The 22,550-nt window shown below is 55.5% G+C and overlaps 1 protein-coding gene across 1 annotated transcript in view; it reads right to left on the bottom strand.

The window, feature by feature from the left end:
• The window catches only part of ADAMTS14 (ADAM metallopeptidase with thrombospondin type 1 motif 14), a 72,019-nt gene extending 55,180 nt beyond the window's left edge, over window positions 1–16,839 (bottom strand). The window contains exons 1-2 of the mRNA XM_046026583.1: window positions 16,616–16,839; window positions 14,505–14,947 (exon numbers count right to left, since the gene is read on the bottom strand). Of these exons, the coding sequence (XP_045882539.1) occupies window positions 14,505–14,947; window positions 16,616–16,697 (525 nt within the window). The 5' untranslated portion in view covers window positions 16,698–16,839. The remainder of the gene's footprint in view (window positions 1–14,504; window positions 14,948–16,615) is intronic.
• Window positions 16,840–22,550: the final 5,711 nt, after the last annotated feature.

The raw sequence follows: 22,550 nt of genomic DNA, 5'->3' as shown, positions 1-22,550 counted from the left end.
AGCTGGGGGACAGGCTTTCCAGGCCATCTGCAGCCGGGATCCTTCTCAGGGGAGAAGGGCTGTGGTTAGGCGCGGTGGGTCAATGCAGCGAGCCACCCAGCATCCCTGGCTGTTGCCGCTCTCACGCCCTGTCATCTTGGACAAGTTGCTCCCACATCCCCTTGTCTCCGGATTATACCAGCACCAATCCTGGGGGCTTGCGCTGAGGAACATGCACAGAACAGCTAGTAGGGTCCAGGCACACGGCGACGACTGTGCCCGTGTTCCCACTGGCTGCCAGGATTATCATCCGCCTCATTCACAGAGTGCCTGGGAGTCCCCGTGGCTCAGGAAGGGAGCCAATGGCTCCAGGGCTGGGAGCTGCACTCTGGAACCATGGGATGGTTAGCCTCGAACTCTGGGGCCCACCGTGACCTGGCTTTGCCTCACTCAGATCCCTGTCCGCACATGGGAAGAAATCCCAGAGGAAAAAGATAGCATGGGCTGAGCATCCTTGAGGGGAAACTTCCTTCCCAAGAAGTGGCTGCTCCCGTGCAGGGTAATTTCAAAGCTGACAAAGGACGCACAAGGTTGGTGGGAACACACCCAGCTGCTAGGGACCTGTCTCTGGGTGGCGAAGTTGCGGCAACTTCCTTCTCTTTAAACTCTGAGGTGTTTTCTGACTTTTCTAAGATTGCCCATCTGAAAAGGGAAGTCGGTTCTGCACAGAATGTCGGTCCTCTGCAACGAGCGAGGCATCATTATATGAGAAGCATTTAAAACATAGTTTAAAAAAAGGAAATCGGGGTGCCTGGGTGTCTCAGTGGATTAAGCCTCTGCCTTTGGCTCAGGTCATGATCCCAGGGTTCTGGGATCGAGCCCCTCATCGGGCTCTCTGCTCAGCAGGGAGCCTGCTTCCTCTTCTCTCTCTGCCTGCCTCTCTGCCTACTTGTGATCTCTGTCTGTCAAATAAATAAATAAAATCTTTAAAAAATAAAAATAAAAAAAATAAAAAAAGGAAATCAACCCCATGAAGCCCTCCATTTCTGTCCCCCAACTTCCCTGCCAGTGGTGTAGAGGCTGCAGCTGGGAGTCGGGCCCTCCCCAAGTCTCAGAGTCCCCGTGTGAAACCAAAGGGTTACTGGCAGGACGGACTGAAGTCCTGACGTGCCAAGGTCCTTCTGAGGCGTGGCCCACGGCAGGGGGGCAGCCCCTTCCGTTCCATCCTTCTCTCCGCTGGCCCTCCCGAAACCTCCGACCTGACCCTGACTTTTGCACTGAACACACAGTAGACTTTTCCAGGATCACACCAGGCCCCGCCAGATGCCCATTCAAATCACCAGGGGCATTTGCAGCATTCCCAGCGCTGAGACCACACCCCAGGCCAACGGATCAAATCTCAGTGGGTGCAGCCAAGGCATCAGGAGGTTCTCTGAGCTGCCCAGGTGACTGTCCTGTGCCGCCAGGGCTGGGAACCACTGATCTGGACTCCGGAAGCTTCTGGACAATGGAATGTTTAAGGGATCATGGGAGTTTCACAGAGTATTATCAACTGTAGTCGTCTGACCAGAATCCATTTGCTGTAATGCAGGAAATGGGCAAGACAGAGAGGGAAGGGGAGGACAATGAGAACGGGCGGTGAACGAGAGGGGGGCTGGGCAGGGGGTGTGGGCAGCCGCATTACTGCACTCCTCGGGTCGTGAGCCTGTCCCTGGGCTGAGCCTGACCAAGGACGGTCCACATGGCATCTATCTGGTCTGAGAACCTAACCAGCTCCTTCCCTCCAGGGGTGACTCCACTGGGAGTGAAGGATAATTCACCAAGTTTGCCCTGAGCTGGGTGAGGAGGGGGTATGGGGGGGCTGTGATCTGCTGGGTGGCCAGTGGCAAGCCTATGATGTCACGGCCACCCAAGATGGGGAGTCCACAGTGAGGAGGGTGAGAAAATTAGTAGCAGGGCCTCTGTGATGATGACGAAGGTGATGATTGATTCTGTCCTCTGGCACCGTGGACAGCAGTTTCTTGGGCCTTCAAAAGCTTGGTAAATATTCTTAAAGGAACAGTGTCACTTTTTATGACACCGCCCCCACCCCCCAGCAGTAGAGGTCCTGACCCAGGGACAGGACAGGGCCTCACAGCTACAGGTGCTCAGAGTCCCTGTCTGCAGCAAACCCCTACCCTGGCGCCCAGCCAGAGTTCAAGGCAGCCCTTGCCAGGCTGGTAGCCACCCCCACTTTCCATTCCCTGTGCCCAGAAGCCATGTGGCTCTGAAGTGTCCCCTCGTCACCACCATAGCACACCAAGCTTGGGCTGGGAGCTCTACCTGGCCGCCCCTTGCTTGGCCCTGAGTCCTGGCGGTGGCAGCAGCTTCGGGACAAGGAGACAGAAGCAGTGGGAGAGCAGTCAGGAGGGAGTGCGGCTGCCAGGCCCTGAGCCGAGGAGGGCCTCCCTGCCCTGAGGCCCGGCAGTCAGAGCCCCACAGCTCAGAAGCAAGGCAGCTGGGGCGCCTGGGTGGCTCAGTGGATTAAGCCGCTGCCTTCGGCTCAGGTCATGATCTCAGGGTCCTGGGATCGAGCCCCGCATCGGGCTCTCTGCTCTGCAGGGAGACTGCTTCCTCCTCTCTCTCTGCCTGCCTCTCTGCCTACTTGTGATCTATCTCTGTCAAATAAATAAATAAAATCTTAAAAAAAAAAAAAAAAAAAAGAAGCAAGGCAGCTGACCGCAGGGTGGCTCCCGGAAGAAGTGAGCCAGTCCACCCCCCAAAGAGCTGAGGGCCAGCCCCCCTCCGCTCACTTGTCCCAGCCAGACCTCCCCTCTGGTCCATCCGACAGCACCCTGGCCCAGAGGGGCGCCGACCTGGTTTTCAGCCATGCTCCCCACAATGAGGTCACGCATGTAAAATGTTTACCACTGAGATGGATACACAGCAGGGCCGCAGCAGGTGATCAATGAGGGATGCGGCGGTGGCAGGAAAGGCTCCCTACGCAAGGCGGGTAGGCATGGCAGGATGGAAGCAGGAGCGGGCTTAGTCATGGGGATTCCCATGCAGGGCCGAGCTCCAGCCAGGAGCGGCCCCTGACCACACATGCCCTCACTGCCCTCCGTGCGGAGGAAGCCGATTAGCTGGAGCACGTTACTGCCCTTGCTCCTGACCTGTGCCTGGCACCATGAACGTGTTCTCTAGAATTTTCAGAACTCCGATGCATCATCAAACCTTGTCTGGGCGAAGCCCTGTCAGTTACTAGCAACGCAAGTGCTCACACCCCAGCCTCATGGGCCACTCGCCAGGCACCCGAGTCCTGTACGTCTCTGCACTTGCCCTTCTCCTAAACCTCTGTCTGGTATGGTTCCCCTGTCACTCACTCATTCCTGAGCTGCGTACCGAGCAGGCCCCATTCTGGATGCTGGGGACACAGTCCCAAACCCCTTCCTCACCTCAAGCTCATGTTCTACGCGATGAGACAGGCGATCAGTAAAACCATGGCATACCAGATGGAAGGAGCCAGGGCGGGGGGTGGGGGACGGCGGGGGCGGGGGTGGGTATTTAAGCAGAGGAGAGAAATGGGATCTGAAATTTTCAAGAATGGAGTCAGGAAAGAGGTTATGCAGAAGATGACATTTGAGCGAATGCCTGAGGGAGACGAGGGGAGGAGGAGGGCTCCAGACGAGGGCCATCAGGGGAGCACTACAGGAGGAGGGGTCCCAGAAGGACGGGGACGGGGGGACCACAGCCCCAGCCTACTTGGGTCCCCCCACAGGAGTGTCACGGGAGCGCTGGGCTTGAGCAAGACTGCTCTGGCTGCTGGTGGTGATGGAAGCCAGGGGCAGGGACAGAGGTAAGAAGACCAGTTAGGGAGGCCACAACTATCGCCCCGGAAAGGGGTGGCATCTGGACCTCCCAGCCAACTCGTGTTTCCTGTCAAGCCCTGTTTGTTTCCCTTTGGGAATTATTGGCAACAAAAATCTCCCCTCCCACGGCAGCCACACGGGCCCTGTTCCACACCTGGAACCACACGTGCTCACACGTGGGCCTCCATACCTCCGTGGCTGCTGTGAGCTCTGCTGGGACTGCCCCTCCAGCCCCGCTCAGATGTCACCCCGTCATCGCTCCCTCCTCCATGTCCCCGGTGGCTCGTGGCCATGCTCTGTCCCCACCCAGGGGATATTCCTCTCTATTTCTTCAAAATGTAAGCTTCGGGAGGACAAATACTGAGACACACCAGGGGCCCAACTTTGGGACCAAACCTCCTTCAATAAGCATCCTTCGGGCTAAGCCCCCTTAACGAACTCCCTCGGGCATATGGGCCTTCGTGAGGGACCCGCTCCCCATACAATGTCGACACGGCTGAGGGGACAGCATGTTTTACCTACAGTCTCCCTACTAGGGGCGATGAATTATAAGGTGACAAAGCACCAAGCTTTCAACGCACCCAGGCCAGCGGCCTGTCGGGCTACAGAACACAAGGCCTCTTTGGGCTAGAGTTGCTCATTCAGAATTCGAGCTCCTGCTAGCCTCCAGGGGCAGAATGAACGTCTACTGTGGGGTGGGGAGGCGGTGGGAGGGGTTGGGGGGTATGGGCATTTTCTGGATAGATCCAAGTTATAAATATTCGGTCAGCTTAAAAGCAAAGGCTGACAAAAGGCTTCAGACAACCCACTGGAAACAGGGTTTGCATTCAGACCAACAGTGTCCCCACAAACACTCCCACCTTCAAATCAAACATTTTTCTGAAAGGAGCCTGTTCTACCACCCCTCAGCCATGTGAGGGAACGCAGAAGAAAAGAAGACTGCGGGCTGTCTGCTACCCTCTGACAAGTGCGAACTAGCAGCCCACTGCCCTCCTGGATTTCAAAAATGGCTAAGACAGTGGCAATGCTGACTTCGCGCCAAGAAACACCAGAAGGTTCTGTTCGACCTTCAGATCCTACTAACCAGGCAGCTGACACTGTGTTTTCTTAGTTGGCTTCCCAGTTTTCAGGGAAACAAGGACAAGCATCCTGCCCTCGCGGTGGCACCCAGGCCCGAGGACTGCCAGGACGCACCCCAGAGGGCAACCGCCGGGCCCATCGCTTTAACATTTGGGCTCTAAAGCCGTGGCCATGGCTGGTGCATCTCTGACCCACACAGGGCTGACGACCTGCATCACTGTCAACATTTACTTGGTCCTTACCCACTGACTCAGGAGAGGCCAAGAGTGGGATTGTGGGGAAGCACTGGACAGGGAGCCAGGGGTCCTGACAGTTGCTGTGTGACCCTGGGTCTTTTCCCCTCCCTGAGCCTCAGCTTCCTCGTCTGGAAAACTAAGAGGGGACCAAGAGGCCCTGAAAGCCTCCTTTGGCCACAGCTGTCTGCACTTGGGCCAAAGTCAAGGTCATCTGGGCAAACGATGCTGAGCTGAACTCATCACTGGAGGTTTTCATAACACAAGGATTATTTGTGCTAACAGGAAACTCGGCTGTCAGAGCTGAGGCAGCCTGCAAAGATTACTGTTATTGTTGTGGTCCGGGTCATTGTTGTTGTTTCGCAGGCTCTGAAGGCAGGGCAAGGCCCAGCTGCTGAAAACAGAATGCCAGGTCTGGCAGATGGCTTGGAAACGTCCCAGGGCACAAATGCCCTGGGTTCCCTCCAAAAGCCCACTCCCTGGCCTCTAAGCCACTGAGCATGGGAGGCAGAAGGAAGGCAAGCACAGCCCCCACCACGCTCAGCGGCCCAGAGGCTGCCCTCCCACCAGCAAGCCTGAGGATGCCGGGGAAGGCAAACAGAACCAGCCCCTAGCCCAGCCCTCACTGGCTCTGCTCAGAAGAAGCAGCAGTGAGGTGATGTCTGGCTTTTAGTCTATATCATAAATAAGTTATTAATCCAGGGCAGACAGCACAGCCCAGCCATGGGGAGACTAGGGAGGTGAAATACTGCAAGACCAGACCACCTTCCAGACAAGAAAACTACCCAGGACCCAGACCCTGCACATCTGCTCAGACAGACAGAGGCCCTGATAGGACAGGGCCTTCGGGGAGGCAGGAAGAGCACTAGAACGGGTGACCAGAGGTCCAGAAACAAACCTGCTGTGGATCCTGCCTCAGTCTCCATATTTATCCCAGGAGATCGATGATCGTGATAAAGCTACAATTTATGATTCTGACACTATGGCGGCATGCTGGATTTCTAATGAATTAAAACTATAAGGTAGGACACCCACTTTACAGATGTGGAAACTGAGGCTCAGAGGGGTCAAGTGACTTGCCCACAGTATGGGAGAATGCCTGCGAAGATGGCTGCCATCCTCCTGGCCCTGTTCACACGCCTCTTTGCAGTGAGACTCTGCTGCCCCTGCCCTCCAGAGGCAGCATCCATTCCTCCCCATCAGAAAATCTAGTCTGGCCTGGTGGCTCACTTTGACCCACAGAACACACCAAAGCCACGTCAGGCAACTTGGCAGACTAGGCCCGGAGAGGCCCTGTAGCTTGTGACCATGCTGTCCCGGAGTGTCCCCTGACACAGCGTGCAGGAGGCCTGTCGTGCCCACCAGGTAGAGGGAGCAGCGCTGCCCGGCCAGCGCTGACGCTGGATGTGGGAATGAGGTCGGCTCGGACCTTCCAGGCCGGCCCACCCTCCAGCTGCGAGCAGCCGCAGGGGAGCCCGGAGCAAGCAGCAGCAGAAGGGCCCGGCCAACTGGAGCGGTGAGAAAGAACGTGTGGTCACGGTGAGTACGTCCGTTCTAGGCCAGCTGGTCACACAGTCGTGGGTAACTGGTCCAGCCCCTCGGTTTCCCCAGCAACACCTGGGCTGCCTGCCTCCTGGGATGCGGCTGAGGTCCAGGCAGGGCCACTTCCCAGCTGGCCTGGTGAGGGGCGTCATGAGGACAGCCCTCTCCCTCCCGAGAGACCATGTCCCGCTTTCATTCTGCAGACCTCAGTTCTGAGGAGCAGACCAGGGTTCTCCCCAGAAGAGCAGGCACAGAAAAGCAGGTGCTACCCTCGGGAGGGGCATGAGCTCTGGAGACAAAAGAGAAGGGCGCCGTGGAGAGCAGGGGGGCAGACAGGTCTCAGCTCACGCACCCACTCGGGCCCCCACCCCTGGCGCGGCTGTGAGGCCCACATGCTGGGGACACGGGCTTGGGGGACAGCGAGCCCCAGCAGACCGGTACAGCGGCCAGGGGTGTGGGAGGGCAAATGACAGCACATGTACCACACCTGTCACCACCCACCTGGGACAGATGGACAGTCAGCCACGGAGAGAGTGACAGGCGCGCTGCCCCTCCTCATCTCATGGGCTGAGGAGATGCGAACATAAGCTTTATGCCACCTTGGAGCGAATCTGCCACCTTCCCTCGCGAGGTCAGCTCAGCCGGCGGCCACCAAGAACCCACCTCGAGGCAGGCTGGGCGCCAGCATCCTAAGGACACACCGGTGACTAAGCTCAGACCCCGCCCTTTACGAACCCAGTGGGACTGTTCTGGTGAGAAGGCAAACCAGGCCAGGAGCGGGGTGCGGCCTGAGAAAAACTAACAGGCCTGGTTGGGGTCAGGAAGGGGATGGGCTCTGGCTGCCCAGCTGAAAGCCCGGAGACCTCTGGGCCGGGGCACGGGGTTGTCAAGCAGACTAATGAGATGCTCTTGACTTCTTCTTTCCCACCACCCAGCCCCTCCAACCCAGCAGACTCACCCCGTAAGCTCACACCATTCCACAGCAACAGTGAACAGCAAACAGGTACCATGCTCATAACCCCCTTGCATGCAGGACAACTCGGCTAAGTGACTTCTATTATAATCCCCACTTCACGGACGAGGCCGCCGAAGCACAGAGAGGCTCAGGAATTGTCTAACGCCACACAGCAGGTAAAAGCCGGAGCTGGGATGTCAACCCAGGTGACCCGGTTGCATGGGCCATGCTCCCATCGCCTCACGAGCTGCCCAACGGGCGATCCAAGGCCTCTAGCTAATTGTCCTGCTGTGCTGGGCCCACACACCGTCTTACCAAATAGAACACCTTGCTTAAAAACCGTTATTGCTAATCTCTCCTTCAAATACTCAAAGGTCTCACAAAGCTAGACCACACTCCCTTTAAACAGGGCACAATCCCACCTCCCCTACTATACCGGGCCCTCTCTCTTTCTCCAGTGCCTCCCTGCTCCACGGCCTCCTGGGCTGCGTGAGCCCAGCCTATGCTCCGTGCTGAGATAAATGAAGGTGCAAGCCAGTCTCCGGTTCCTAAAAACCGGGTGGCTGAGACGGAGGTATCAAGTGGAGGGAAGGGAAAGGCACTGTGGGAGGTAGGAACGGCATGAGCAAAGGTGGGGGGCTGCGGAGCAAGGTGTGAACACATCAGCTTGGCTGGGGTGGGGGTGGGGGTCTGCAGGGCAGAAGCCACTCTCCAGGCTGGGGAGGCACAGGGAGCAAGGAGGTGAGGCCAGACCCCTTCCATCCCTCCCAGGGTTGTCAGCATACTGGGGTGAGGGCAGGTGGCCCACAGACCACGATGTACAGAGACAGGGCAGCTGGGTGGCGGACGAGGGTCCCTCTGGAACTCGAGACCTCACATTCCACATCCCCAGGGCAGGGGTGGACGGCAGGGCAGAGAAGGAGGCTTCGCAAGGAGCTGCTGGGTCAGCCCACTCCTCAGCCAGCAAGGAGCAGTCCCGGGGCAGTAACAGGTGCTGACAGGCACACCAGTGAGCCACAGGCAAGTCTCCAGCGTTGCATCACTTACCCCAGCACAAACATAACTCTAGCTCACAAACCTTCTGTGGCTCTCTATGGCCAGAGCGACAAGTCTAAGCTCCAAGGGGAGGCGAAGATATTCCAGACCACATTTTCACTGCTCTCCCTCTCCCATGGAGAGCTGAGATGACTCACCATTTCCTGAATCCTGGGAAGACACAGGAATCACAATCCTGAATTCCTTCCCTGCAGAATGCCTACAGTTTCTACCTCTCAGCTTTGAGCACTCCTACCGTGGCTTTAAAATGTGGCCCAAATGTCCTCTTCCCTGGGAAGCCCTTCTTGAGCACGTGTCCTTGGCAACATTCAACTCCAGGCCACCTACCCAGGGCATTCTGCTTTCTTGCATTCCCACAAGGTCAAGTTCAGGACGGTCTCTCTTGTTTCACACTGTCCACGGCACACATCTGCCTTCTCTTTCAGCTGTGGGCTTTTGGGGAGAGAGCCAGGGTCGAGTTTCATCCCTGCACCCCCAGGACCTAGTCAAGGGCTGGGTTCTGGCCAGGGGCCCAAGGATTGTCACAGCACAGTGCTCCCCTGAGCCTCTCAGTATCCCCGTCCTGGAGGGCATGTGGGGTTATCGCAGATGGGCCGTGAGGCTCACACTTCCACGCCTCGAGCAAGCGCCAGTCGGCTGATCAGACAGAGAAGATTGCCAAAGCAGAGGGAAGGCAGGGCTTGGCCGGCCCCGGGGACTAGAGATGGCCTCAGACCCGCCCCAGAGAACCCCGCTAATCTATATATTGTTGCAATACAAGGGACTCTAACCATATTTACAGTGTTTTCCGCTATTCCTAATAACTGTAATGACAATAGCAATTACTATAGAGAAGTAAGAAGCGTTACTACCAAGAACCACTGAAATTAGTTCCCCTTTTAAGACCCCAGCCTATACCAGAGAAGGCACTTTTTCTTTTACATTATCTTATTTAATCCTCTGAATAATCCTACAGGTGGTTGCTCCCGCCCCACCCCCCTACCCCCACTCCTTAAAGATGAGGAATCTAAGCACAGAGAGATTTAGAAACTCACCCAAGGTCACGCTGCTAGTCTGGACCCGAGCAAAGAGACCCCACACTTTCCACGACCCTAGATTGTCTCCCCATAATTACCAACACCGCCTCTCTCAGGCCTTACTGCTGGCCAGCCACATTTTCTAACTGCTTTATTGAAATGTAATTCATATACCAAACAGTTCCCCCATTTAAAGTGTAGAATTTAATGGTATTTAGTGTACGCACCGAGTCATGCAATAACCACCGTGGTCTGTTTTGGAACATTTCATCATCACCGCCTAATGAAACCCCGAAACCCTGGACCTTGTCACCATCCATCCCCACCTGCCCCCTCCCCCGCTGTAATCCCATTCTACAGAGGAAGGACTGAGGCTCCGAAGCTGCTGGGGTTTGTACAGCAGGCAGGAGCAAGAAGCAGGGCTGGGACTCACCCTCCCCTCTGCGCTCCTCCTCCCACGGCCTGCCAGGGGTCTGCTCTGTAAGCCACTGAATATGCATGAGCTGCACAGGGTGGTAAATGGAACCAGATGGTAACAAAGCTTACACGTGCCTTGCTTCCACACCAGGCGGGTGACTCACAGAGTCCTGGAGGCAAAGGCGGGGCATGAACAGCACAACCTAGTCCCCATCGCCCCAGTGCAGGGGCAGCAAGGCCCAGGACCAGAGAGGCAGAGATGGCAGTGGTGGTCGGGGGAGACTTCTGGTCTGGGTTCTAGATGATATGTGGGGTCCCCCACTCTGCTGACCCTATTCCTATACCCCACAAGCCCTCCTGGACCCACAAAGAACTGGCTCTGAACCCAGGCCTCCATGTTCCTCCCAGGAATTCAGAGCCATAATCGCTAATAGGGGGTCTGTTCTGCACTTGGCCTCCAGCTGGAGGGGTCCTGAGGTGACACAGGCCCTCCCAGTCCAGAGGCCCCCAGAGGCTGGGGGTCACAGGAGTGTCAGGAGAACCACTGCATTGACTGGCTGGGCTCCCCGAAAAAGGCCCTGGACGGTGGCCCATCAGGTTGCAGCTGCTGCCTGGGTACATTCCCGGGCGGGGACCCCAGGGTCTGGCAGCTGCCCTTGGCCCCAGAGGAAATTCTCTGCAGATAGAACGTGGCCACCCCACATCCTTTCTTCCCTTCTGCCAAACATTCTCAAGCCTGCCCTGGGTCAGTCATTCTCTCTGCTGGCCAGAGGCCCAGCACAACTTCTCTCATCTTTATAATGTTTGATCAGTCTTGAGCCAATGCCACCTCTTTCAGGGAGGCTTCCTAGATTCCCTAACCAAAAATCGATCCTTCTGCTGCTGCATCACACAAGACTGTCATTTGTCTGCTTTTAGGTCTGGGTCCCCAATACCCTGCACACTCATCCAGGGTAGAGGTCCTGGCTTCCTCATTCCTAGGTCCTTTCTGACCCCTCTGCACTGCTGTGTCCCACCAGACCCTCCAAAAGAGCAGGTGGGAAGTGAGGGGAAGCACCCATTCCCCAGTTTTAGCAGGAATTAACCACAGTGCACAGAACGTTCCCAGCATCCATCACATGGCACTCTATGGGATGGCGGGAGACGGAAAGGCAGTGATGCCCGCTGCCCCCCACTGCAGGGTCCGGTAGGAAATGAGGGTCAGGCCACCAGTTTAGACATGGTGCATCTCACCAGAGCCGCTAAGATCCAAATGGCTGCAGCCTGTCCACACAAAGGGGTCTTTGTTCAAGACCTTCACACAGCTGGAAGTTTTGCTTGGCCATGAGGGTCAAGCTCAGGGCTAGAGTCTTTCCTCCCTATACCTCCAAAGCAGCCCCATCCGGCACAAAGCAGATCCTAGGACCAGCTAGGGAGGGAGGCGTTAACTATAGGTTTAGAGAGGTCTGGCTTCAAACTCCTTCTGCAAGGCCTGCCCCGTGTCAGAAAGCGCCAATGTTGAAGCTGGAAGGGGCTCTGAGCCCTCCCATTCTAGCCTCGGAGATGTACCCAAGAGGCAAGTGGAGCTCAGAGAGGGAAGGCAGCTTGCTCAGGTCACACAGCCTGTGCCTCCAACTCCCAGATACTAGGCTGCCCCATCTCCACTTGGGGCCCTCTCTCCTATCCTGCCTTCTTTCAAGGTCGGGCCAAAGCCCACCTTCCCACTGTGTCTCCTGGCAACCCCTCCCCGGATCCAACCAGCACTGTCACTCGCTCTTCCCTCTGCCCAGAACGCCCTCCCCACCCTCCTCTGGCCCCAGCAAACTTCTATTCATCCTTCAAGGCCCAGTTCCAATATCACCTTCTCCAGCACCAAAGACAACAGTCACTCCCAGGCTCCGGAAAACCAACAAGAGAATGCTGAAACCATAGAGGGGTTTCTCCTGCTTGGCACCCAAGTTCCTTGAGGGCAGGGATGGGACTCTCTGCAAAGCAGGGTGATGACAACATCTGCACACACCACACACACACACACACACACACACACACACACACACACACACACGACTGAAGGGCTCTATCAACTCTTCGGTCCTATGCGAACAGAGGCCGTCTGCATTATCATCAGCGCTCCCCGCTGAGGCTCAGTTTCCTCGGCTACACAATGAGCGAAGTTAACAAACGTGGGGATCCAGTCTGAGCTGGGTCTGGGCTGCAGGAAAGACACCCAGCTGGTACTATTCCATGTGTCCCTTTCATTTTCTTCTGTCTCCCTGAGGACTTGCCCACTGCCGGTGGTCAGTGCATAATTTTTGGGAAGGAATGACTTCGGGACGTGCAATGCCAAGGAGGATGGAATTAAGAGCCAAAGACCACATATAGATGCAGAGTTAAATCTTATCAGAGATGCTGCCCTGTGGCCTTGGTGTCCAAAGGTGGCTCAGCTGGGTCACTGCGAAGAGCCCCTTGCTCTCAGGGGACACAGGGTAGCTTTCTGGAATGGGCTGGGAACACAGAAATCCCTGCCCTAGGGAGGACTCTGTGCTGGGCTGTGGCTGGGGACTGGCTAAGGAGACAGCCAACAGCAGAAACGGTGTCCCGGTGGCAAGCAAAGACCATGGACAGTTACTCAGGGACAGTGTTAATCACCCACTGACACCTCTGTCGGGCCCAGGGTACTTTAACAGGGGTAGCAAAAGAAATGGGAGACACAGCCCAGTCCCGAGATGGCCGGCACCCTCTGCAGCCGAGGGCTGTAGGGGTTCATGCAATGCAGTCAAGCCGCCGGTCTGCTCTAGACCGTTCCGTCTCTCCGTTTGCACAGACACTGCATCCCTGGGCGACCGCAAACATCCCTTCGGATTTTCGAGCCAAACTGTGGCCACAGCACAGCTCCGGCCAACGGGCTTCTGCTGCATAAACCTGCTGGTCCAGGGTGGGTGGCAGCCAAGGCCCGCCCAGGACAAGGCCTCAGCCTTCTACAGCCGTGCTCACAACCCGGGCTTCTCAAAGTCGGCCTCACAGAACACTTGCATGCAAGGTGATTCCAGCACACGCTCAACCTTGAGAGCCAACCACTGCCCAGACCATGCCTCTCCGGTGGGGGATGGGGAGGGCGCCATCACCTCCAATGTGGACAAAAACTCATTCTTTGGAAGGCAAAAATGTATTCTTTTTATATATATATATGAAGCACAGATACACATATAATTTACAAACAGATGTGCAGTCCATTTGTGGTCTTAAAATTTCAAGAGGGGAGGTGGAGAAAAAAATGGCTAAAAAGACACTTGAAGGGGGCTGATAATGAAAAAGAAAGATCGAGACACACCAGCCCAAACACAGGTCATGTGACAATCAGCAGGATGATGCTTCGCAAGGGAAGGAGAGTGAGGGGTGCTCCCAGCCCTGCTAGGGAAGAAACACCCCCTTTCCCATCCCCCCAAATCTGACTCATCCCTCACTTCAAGTGAAAGGGCAAAGCAAGGGGGACCTTTCCTGGGACACATCAGCTCCCACCTGACAAGGCAGAGGCCACAGAAAGAACCTCCACCAGGGCCCTGGGCCTGCCACACAGGCTCACGAAGGCCTGACCCCCGGGGGATGGACTTGAACCTCAGCATGAGTCAAGCCTCAGACAGGAACCACCCATGGCTTTCTGGTTTGCCATAGCGAGCCAACTAGCAGGGCCTTCCAAGCTTGGGAGGAGGGAACAGGTCCTGAGAAAGGGAGCTCCCAGAGCAGGGCCCTGGGAAAGAGCAGACAAGATTTTAGGACCAAAGGACATCAGGGGATGAGTGAGGACCTAACAGTAAGAATCCTAACAGCCGCTACTGCCGCCAGAGCCTTGACCCCATGCCCGGTGGGTGCTAACCCCCGACCCCATGCTGCCAGGTAAGGGAGGTCCCATCATGTCTGCTCTGTGAAGGTAAGGACCACATGTGCCCCAGGCCCAGACGTACCCCCCGGAGCCTGAACAGTGCTGGGCACAAGGGACGCAACGGTAAATATGTGCATTATGAATAAATCCTCACTTCACACATAAGGGAAAGCAGCGCAGAGAGGGTGAGTGGTCCAGCCAGGACTCAGTCCCAGCCAAGCCTGCCTTCCTCACCCCTGCACGTGTCTGGGCTAGGCAAGCTGGCATCCCGTGTGTCCACAGATCATGAGGGAATGAACAAGACACCATCCACACCAGGCCTTGCACACCCACTAGAGCGGCAACCTGGCGGCCAGCGGGGCAAATGCAGAGCTCTCTGGAGGCAGGGAAGCCCCAAACCATACACTGTGCCCATAGGAGTCCCAAACACAGAGGAGCCAAGGAGGAAACAGGGTCAGACAGGCTCAGATGGCCTGGGGTTAGGGGCAAAAAGTGGCTTGATGAAAGGCTTGTCCTTACCAATCCATCGCAGTTGCTGATGGCGACAGCAGCCCCAGGCATGCCCATGACATCCCCAGTGTAGACACACTCCCGCCGCAGGGGCTGTCGGAAGAGCTCCCGAAAATCCTCCTGCCACTCTACCGAGGCTCCGGGCACCACCAGCCGTCGGTTGGGCCGCAGGCGCAGATGCAGTTCCTCCCCAAAAACCGTGACATTGAAGTAGAGAGAGGGGCGCCCCACCCGGCCAGGCTGCCCCGTGGCTCCTTCTGGGCGCCGGAGGCTGCGGGCCACCCGGAGGGGACCCGAGTGTGACTGCGGTGCAGGGGGCCCCTCCGCTACGGTGCTCTCTGCGGAGGCTGCTGCCGGCCCAGACAGCACATGGGAGAGGAAGCGTCCCCGAAAATCTGTGCTGCATGGCACTGTCACACCATAGTCACGGAGCTTTCCGGAGAGACGCGATTCTGCTGGAACAAACAGAGTTATATAAACGTAGTCTGCGCAAAGGTAAAAGGAGACCGGCAATCCCACGGGGGCAGGGAGGTCTCTGCAACCCTGAGCGTCACCTTGAAGCAACCCCTTAGTCCAAGTTCATCCAAGACTCATCCAGGGCTTCCCGAGCCTCTGGATCTCTGCACTTGGACTGAGCGGCATTCAAGTACTTTGTGGACTTAACTTGCTCCCTGTAGTCCCCAAGGCCCTGTTAAACTTAACAGAAGAAAAGAATGATGCCAGAGTCTGTCTGTCACTCCAGCAACGAGCCTTCCAATTTGGGGCACTGCCGAGAAATGGGCTGAGATTCCCCCGAAAGCCCCCAGGGCGAAGTGAGGGATGGCAGGATCTGCCCCAACTCCCCCCACCCCAGTGCTGAAGTCACCCGCCCAGCCTGGGGTAGGCCCCTCCTCCTCGCCAAGCTCTCTGAACACAGCTGGCAAAACAAACACACCTAGAAACCCAGGGGATCCTGGGCACGTGTCAGGGGGAAAGGAGGAGCTGGAGAGGGGAGGGAGGGAATACAGGTTCTATATTTTTCCAAGTTTAGAAAGAAAACTTTTTAAAGTCAACAGAGGCTGCTGAGATTTCTACATGGCCCAGCACCAAGCCCGGTAAATATAGATCTTCAAAAATAAAAGGAGACGCACGGGGTGACCTGCCCACTCGGACTGAATTAAGTGTGAGGTCATGGCCCCATGCTCTAGGCTGCATGCCAACAGCGAGGTCCTCGCACAGCTCTCCCCAAGCCCAGCCAGGCCCAGCAGGAATGACAGCTCGCTGGCTTCCAGGCTTGGTGATTCAGGACTGGAGTTTGGAGGGATTTTCATTTCCACATGGCTCTATCTCTTGCCTCCCCAGGCCCCTTCACACTACTGATGAAGCCTAGAAAACAAGATCTCCTGAAACCTCCTATGCCTAAGGCACTTCCAGTGGGGGAAGTCTCTTTTGGTTTTACCCATTAAGACCCCCAAGATTTCTGCTAAAGAGAACCCACTTCAGTACACAGAGCTCACAGACAAGCAGGGAGCCTGTCTGGAAATGACCAGTGCCCCCTCCCCACGCTCAGAGCCACAGCAGGTGAGGGTGCAGGGTGTCTGGTCTGTGTGTGAGAAGGAGGGTGTCTGCACAGAGCCGGAGAATGCTGGAGGAGAGGGCTGGGCATGTGTTTCCAAGCAGGAGTGTGAGTGCCAGGTGCTCCCTGGCGGGTGGGGCGACCACCTGCCAGCCTAATTCCATAAGGATGAGACAGACACACACACACAAGTTGGAGAGGGAGAAGACACTAAAAGTGAAAGACACACAGGACAGACACAGACCGATTGTGTGTGGGGGGGGGGGGACTAGAGAAATACAGTGCGAAATACAGAGACAGAGACCAATATACACCCCCGAAGAAGAGACTCCAAATTTCCAAAACCTTTCCTAGGGTCTCTCTCTGCCTCTTGTGCCAGAAAAGAAGAGCAATCGCGAGTCAGCGCTGGAGACCTAGGGGAAGAAATGAGCTCAAGCCCTGGGCGCGCACCGCCTCCCACTCCCACTCGCTCGAATGCTGCCGGGCTCCTCCGGGCCCCCAAGGACTAGCCCGACTCTCGGGCACCCGGGACCCTTCGCGCCCCGCGCGCCCGACCTGCACGCACCTGGGGTCCGACTGCCCGCGGCGGCACAGAGCGCATAGTGCAGGGGCAGCAGGCAGGACAGCAGCGCGCGGAGCCAAGCCATGTGGCCGCGCGCGGACGCGGGCCGGAGGGCGCCCGAGCCCCCAGCTCCCGGCTGCCGGCGAGACTGGAGCGCGCCCCGGACTGCCGAGCGCGGGCCAGCCGGCCTTAGCCTGTTCCGCCGCCGCCGCCGGCGGCCCGCTCCCGGCCCCCCGCGCCACCGCCTGGACCGCTGGCTCCGCGCGCCCAAGGCTGCCGGCGGGAGAGCGGAGCGGCCGACGCGCCAGCCCGCCGTGCCAAATTGCTGCGAGCCGCTCGGTCAGCCCGCGCCGTGACGCTCCGGGACGCGGCGGGAGCCGGCCAAGGGGGCGGCGGGGCGGGCCGGGCCGGGGGTGGGCACGCTGGCGGGGAGGGGCGGGGCCGGGCGCGGGTCGGACTAGGGGCGCCGCGCGGCCGGGGCGGAGCACAGGGCCGGGGAGAGCAGCGGCGTGCGGCCCAGCCGGATCGGAAGTGCCACGCGGAGCCAGGCGCCTGGGCTCCCCCCAGAGTTGCTGCTTTCCTTGTCCTCTCGGCTCCCCTAAGTTGACCGCAGGGCCCACTCTCCAGAGCCACAGGGTCGAAGGGATGTCCAACTACATTTGGGTGGGGAGATGGTGAGCACCTCTCCTCCCTAAGAGAGGGTGTCTCCTTCTTTCTCTCTTCATGACCTTGATGCCCAACACTAATCTTTGACCCCCTGGATCTACCCATTTCGCAGACTACCGCTCTCTGTGCCCACAGTTGCAGTGAGCAGCTTGTGTCCCAGTCAAGAAACAGGGCTGAACAAGGGGAAGAGAGCGAGCCCCGGTTTTACGCTCAGGCGGCCCTGATAGAAATCCCAGCACTGAGCTTCCCTTGGAGTGTGAACGGTAGCACATGGTAGGTGTTCAATAAAATATCCTCCACTTCTGGCACCAGTAACCCCCTCCACAGGCCAAGGTGGGCAAAACCAAGAGTCAGGGATGAGAGTGGATTGCTGGTTTTGCAGTGTCAGGGCAAATAGCCCAGAGGCTGCTTGACTGTATAAAGGTGTTCCTAACAGTTTGAGAATGAACTGTATTTCAAGCAAGCCGGAGGTGGGAATTGGAGAAAGGAGTTTTGTGTGTGTGTGTTTGTGTGTGTTTAAGGAACTGTGGAATAAAGAATCTTTGTATAAAGAGTATAAAGACCCCTAATCTTTCCACTTTTGAGGCCAGACATTTTGTTGTGGGGCCTTCTTAAAAGGAGACCAGCTTGTGGGTGGAAATACCCTAACCAGACTTCTCTTGGGAAACTCTGGATCCCCTGAGAGAGAGGCCTTGGCTTCCTGCACTCTTTCGCCTATGACGACATGAGGCCTTCCAGTCTGCACCCTTGCTAGGTTCCAAATACGCTCCTGCCCTGTGGGCAGAGAGCTGGATTCCTCCTCCCTGTGGCCCCAGACCTTGGCCCAGGGCCTCCTGAGAGGAAGTGTTCTAGAGCGAGGAGGCTTTGGAGGGGCAGCGCATTCATGAAGGCAGGTTCAGAAAGCTGAAGCAGTGTCCCAGGTCACACAACAGGTCTGCCGCAGAGCTGGGATCAGAAGCCAGAGTCTGGTGCTGAGCCGGAAAAAGAGACAAGACCGGGGGTCAGTAGACTACCCTAGGCTGAGCTTTGCCAAGTATAGTCTGTGTGACCAAGGGCAAGTCTCTTTCTTTTTGGGCTGCAGTACCTCATCTGTCAAAGGGAAGAAACCAGGAGGCTCACAGGGCTCGCAGGCGAACTCTGAGGTACTGTGAAAATGCAGAGCGTATTCTGTTCCAAGCAACACCAAGACCATCCAGTTATTTGAAAATGGCACCACCGAACTGATCTATATGAAGTTCAGCAAAAGAAAGTTCCTTTTCCTCCTCTTTCTGGTTCTTTAAGAGCTGTGAAGTCAAGAGCCAGACTGTGGTTTTGTGTGTGAGGGCAGATGGAGCAAGAATGTGAGGGGTGTGTGTGTGTGTGTGTGTGTGTGTGTGTGTGTCAATGGAACTCGGAGTAGAGGCTGTGAGATGATCAGGCTGGAACTGTCTCCATCTGGCCCTCCACAAATCCACTAAATGACCTCAGGATAAAATGACCTCCCTTCTCGGGTCTCAGTTTTCCCAGCTGAAGAGTGGGGGCCCTGTGGAGACGGAAAAGTGATTGCTGATTTTCCCCCTTGCCATCCCAAAAGCTCGCCTAGCCCCCTCCCTGAACCCCACCCCATTCTTCTTGCCTTAAACTTGGGAAGTCAAGAGGGACCCCAGCAGCCTGACTCATGAGCAATGGGCTGGGGCCTTCCCCAGAGTCTGTCCTGGCAAGCAGAGAGCAAAACCTCACGCCGGTTCTCTACCCCCACCCCCTTCCCTGGGGCTACAACAGTTGCTTTTGTTGGCAAGTATTGTATGTCCAAGCTCTTTTCTACTGAGGAAGCCTTTGTGAGGAAGAGAGGACAGGAGAGCATAATTCAGAGTCTGGGCGGAAGGTAGAGGAAATGGCTGAGGGGCAGGCCCCATTTCTAGAGGTCCACAGGGCCAAAGCAAAAAAATCTATAGGCGTCAGCTGGGGACGCTCCTAGGAAGGCAAGTTCTGGGTTCCCTGTCTCTTACCTTGGGATCCTTGCCCAGTAGAGTATGGCTTGGATGTTTCTCCTGCCGACAGCCCTCCAGCTTTTATCCAACGCTCCTTCTGTCCAAGGCCCTGGCAGAGGAGGGGGAAATGCAAACAGCTGGCATGGCATGCAGTCAGCAGCCAATTGGAAGACACGACAGGTGAATGAGAATGCCTGAAAACCAAGTAAGATGGGAGATAGTAGGTGTTCAATAAAATACCCTCCACTTCTGGCACCAGAAACCCACCTTGGAGCAGAGTCACCAGTGAGGGCTACAGGGATTCCAGAAAGAAAGGGGTTCCTGACAAGTTTAGTAGAAGACCTGGGTCCAAGCCAAAGCCCACAGGCTTCCCTGAGAGGTCACGTGGGTCAGCTTGTCTTCCTTTTTTCTTTTTAAAAATCTTCCTGTTGTGAAAACTAGGAGGCACACAGAAGAGTGCTCTCTGCTCGTTTTTTACATAGGGTAAACTGAGGCCCAGAAAACAGAGGGGACTTCCCCGAGGCCACACAGTGGCCTGGTTCAGGGGCAGGATAACAACCCAAGACTCCCAGCTCCTGGTCAGATGATCCTAGAGCATCACCCTGTTGGTCCCTCCCGCCCAGGACCTCGGCCCTTTGGCTACTCATCATTGGTTTTAATCTCATTCCTAAGGGAAGAAGAAAGGTTTGGAGCTCTTCTTCTTGATATCTGAGACCCACGGTCCCACTAAGAAGTTCCAGGTCAGTAGTTTTCAAATCGGGGTCCCATGAAGCAGCAGAAGCAGTATCTCTTAGGTATTTGCTATCAATTTGAATTCTCGGGCCCTGCCCCAGACCTGTTCAACAAGAATGTCAGGAGGGTGGGGCCAAGCAACCAGCGCTTCAGCAAACCTTCCGGGGATTCTAACCATGCTCAAATGTAAGAATCACTATTCTAAGCAAAGCCTTGCAAACGAGAGCCAAATTAGGCTAAGAACAAGCTCACTGAGGATCTGTGACCCGCTTCTCATTCAGGGTTACCACGCTCACCTCCTATGCCAGTCCCTCAAGCCTGGCCTTGAGCTATATCTGAAGTCTGGGTCTAGACAGAGTTCCAGATGCATCTAGAGCAACCAGAGACCATGCCTCATGGTCCTTCTCCACATCACCCGTCTCCATCCCCCACCCCTCCCCCCAGCATTCCCTTTGCACATTTCTTGGCAATTGTCTAGTGACTGTATCTAGGAGACCCGGACGGGTTAAGTTAACCACAGTGATTTGTCATACATTATGGAACAGCTGACACCCCCGAGACCGGCTGAACCATGAGATCAGTTAGAAACAATGCTGTTTGTGCCCTGTATATAGACACTATATGGTTGTGGTTACTGCATGTTGAGGGGTTCAGGGAAAGGAGGTCTCCATGTCCTTGTAAGGAGGGATGCCAGAAAGGCCAGCTGTCCTTCAGGAATTCCGTGTCTGCCATTTCCTTTCCAGAAACTGTAGGTTTATAATTGCAAACCAAAGTCCAGTGCAGGTCTTGACATTGGCCCCCTGGGGCTCAAGAGAGGCAGGCAGAAAGCAGAGGCCCTCTCCTATTTCCGGGAATCCGTTGGTTGTGATAGAAGGTCTCAGATTTAGCAAGGACTCACTGCTCACAAGCCTTTCTTCAAATCATGATGACATCCTGCAGCAAAGATGGGCCAGGCCTCCATTCTGGTCCTTTCTCCAGTGAGGTCGGTTACATGTAACCAAATAAATAAATAAATAAATACGGCTTAATGTATTACTCCATGTAATATGGAATACTGAAACACGCCTCTGCCTGCCTGGTTAATTTGGCAACCCAGCAGAATTATCCGGCAACCCATTTCTTTCTTCCTTCCACTCTGCCATGTTTGTGGTTAGTCTTGTCCTCAGGCTTGTCCCCTCTTAGTCACAAAATGGCTGCATTAGTGCCAGCCCAATGCACATGTTCACCAAACGCAATGGTGACCAAGGCAATGGAAAAGAGAGTTCTTTCTTGTCCCCTCTTTTTAAAAATTCTATTATGCACATTTTCAAACATACACAAAAGAAGACAGAGTAGTATGAAGCCACTACCCACCCGCCCAACACCTTTGCATTTCCCCACAACGCAGCTTCTATCATTATTAGCCCAAGATGGGTCTTACTTCATTGTTGCCTCTCCCCTCTATACATCCTGGGTTATTTTAAAGTTTTTTTTTTTAAAGATTTTATTTATTTATTTGACAGACAGATCACAAGGAGGCAGAGAGAGAGAGAAGGAAGCAGGCTCCCTACTGAGCAGAGAGCCCAATGTGGGGCTCGATCTCAGGACCCTGGGATCATGACCTGAGCCAAAGGCAGAGGCCTTAACCCCCTGAGCCACCCAGGTGCCCCAATCCTGGGTTATTTTAAAGCAAATCATCTCCCATTTAGTCTTAGTAGCTGATAGATAAAAACTTTCTCTTCCTTAAAAACAAAAACAAAACAACATCAACAACCAAAAGACATTTCTTTGTCACATCTAACAAAATTATTCACAATTCCTTAAAGTCATCTTCTATCCACTCATAGTTTAAATTTCTCGGTCACAGAAATGTGTTTTCTTTAGTTTTGTTTTGAAGACTTGGTTCGTTCACATTGGAATCCAAACGTCCAAACAATGCGTTTGGCTGGTGTGTCTCAGAAGACTCCTTTAATCCAGACCACGGGTGGGCGGACACGTGGGGCCAAACCCAGCCCTCGGCCTGCTTCTGTACACACGGCCTACCACCTTCACTTGTTTACACTTTCTCGGCTTCATCTCATGCTGCAAAGCAGAGTGGAGTCACTTCCACAGTGCCAGGATGAGCCATCAAGACTAAAATATTTATTACTTGGCCTTTACAGAAAAGGTTTGATGACCCTGAGTCTAAACAATTTCCCTTTCTTTCTCTTTCTCCACTCCATTTTTTGGGTTGAAGAAAGGAAGACCTTTCTCCCACAGAATTCCGCGTTTTCTGGTGTCCCCTTTGAGGAGCTAGGTAGAAGCTTCCAGAGGCCCGCCTACAGTACTGTAGCCTCTCAAGTCCCAATACCCAGAACTTCCCCGCAGCCAGTCCCTGATGAGGGCTGAGGCCCTCCTCAGAAGCACATGGCTGCTCACGGGATAAATGAAATTGGGTTTCTAATCAGGAAGGAGGGAGGGGAGTGAATAGTTAGGATGGAAACCAAGGATGATGAGCCCAACCTTCCAAAATAGACCAACTCGGCAAAATGCCGGAGTGCTGTGAGTTTCCCTCAGCTGGCTTTAACCAGTCAGGGTGCCCCTACGCCCCC

Source organism: Meles meles, chromosome 13, assembly GCF_922984935.1.
Source record: "Meles meles chromosome 13, mMelMel3.1 paternal haplotype, whole genome shotgun sequence".
In the NCBI taxonomy this organism is placed as follows: Eukaryota; Metazoa; Chordata; class Mammalia; order Carnivora; family Mustelidae; genus Meles; species Meles meles.
The sequence above is the reverse complement of the archived record's forward strand: the minus strand, read 5'-3'. Positions and strand labels throughout refer to the sequence as shown.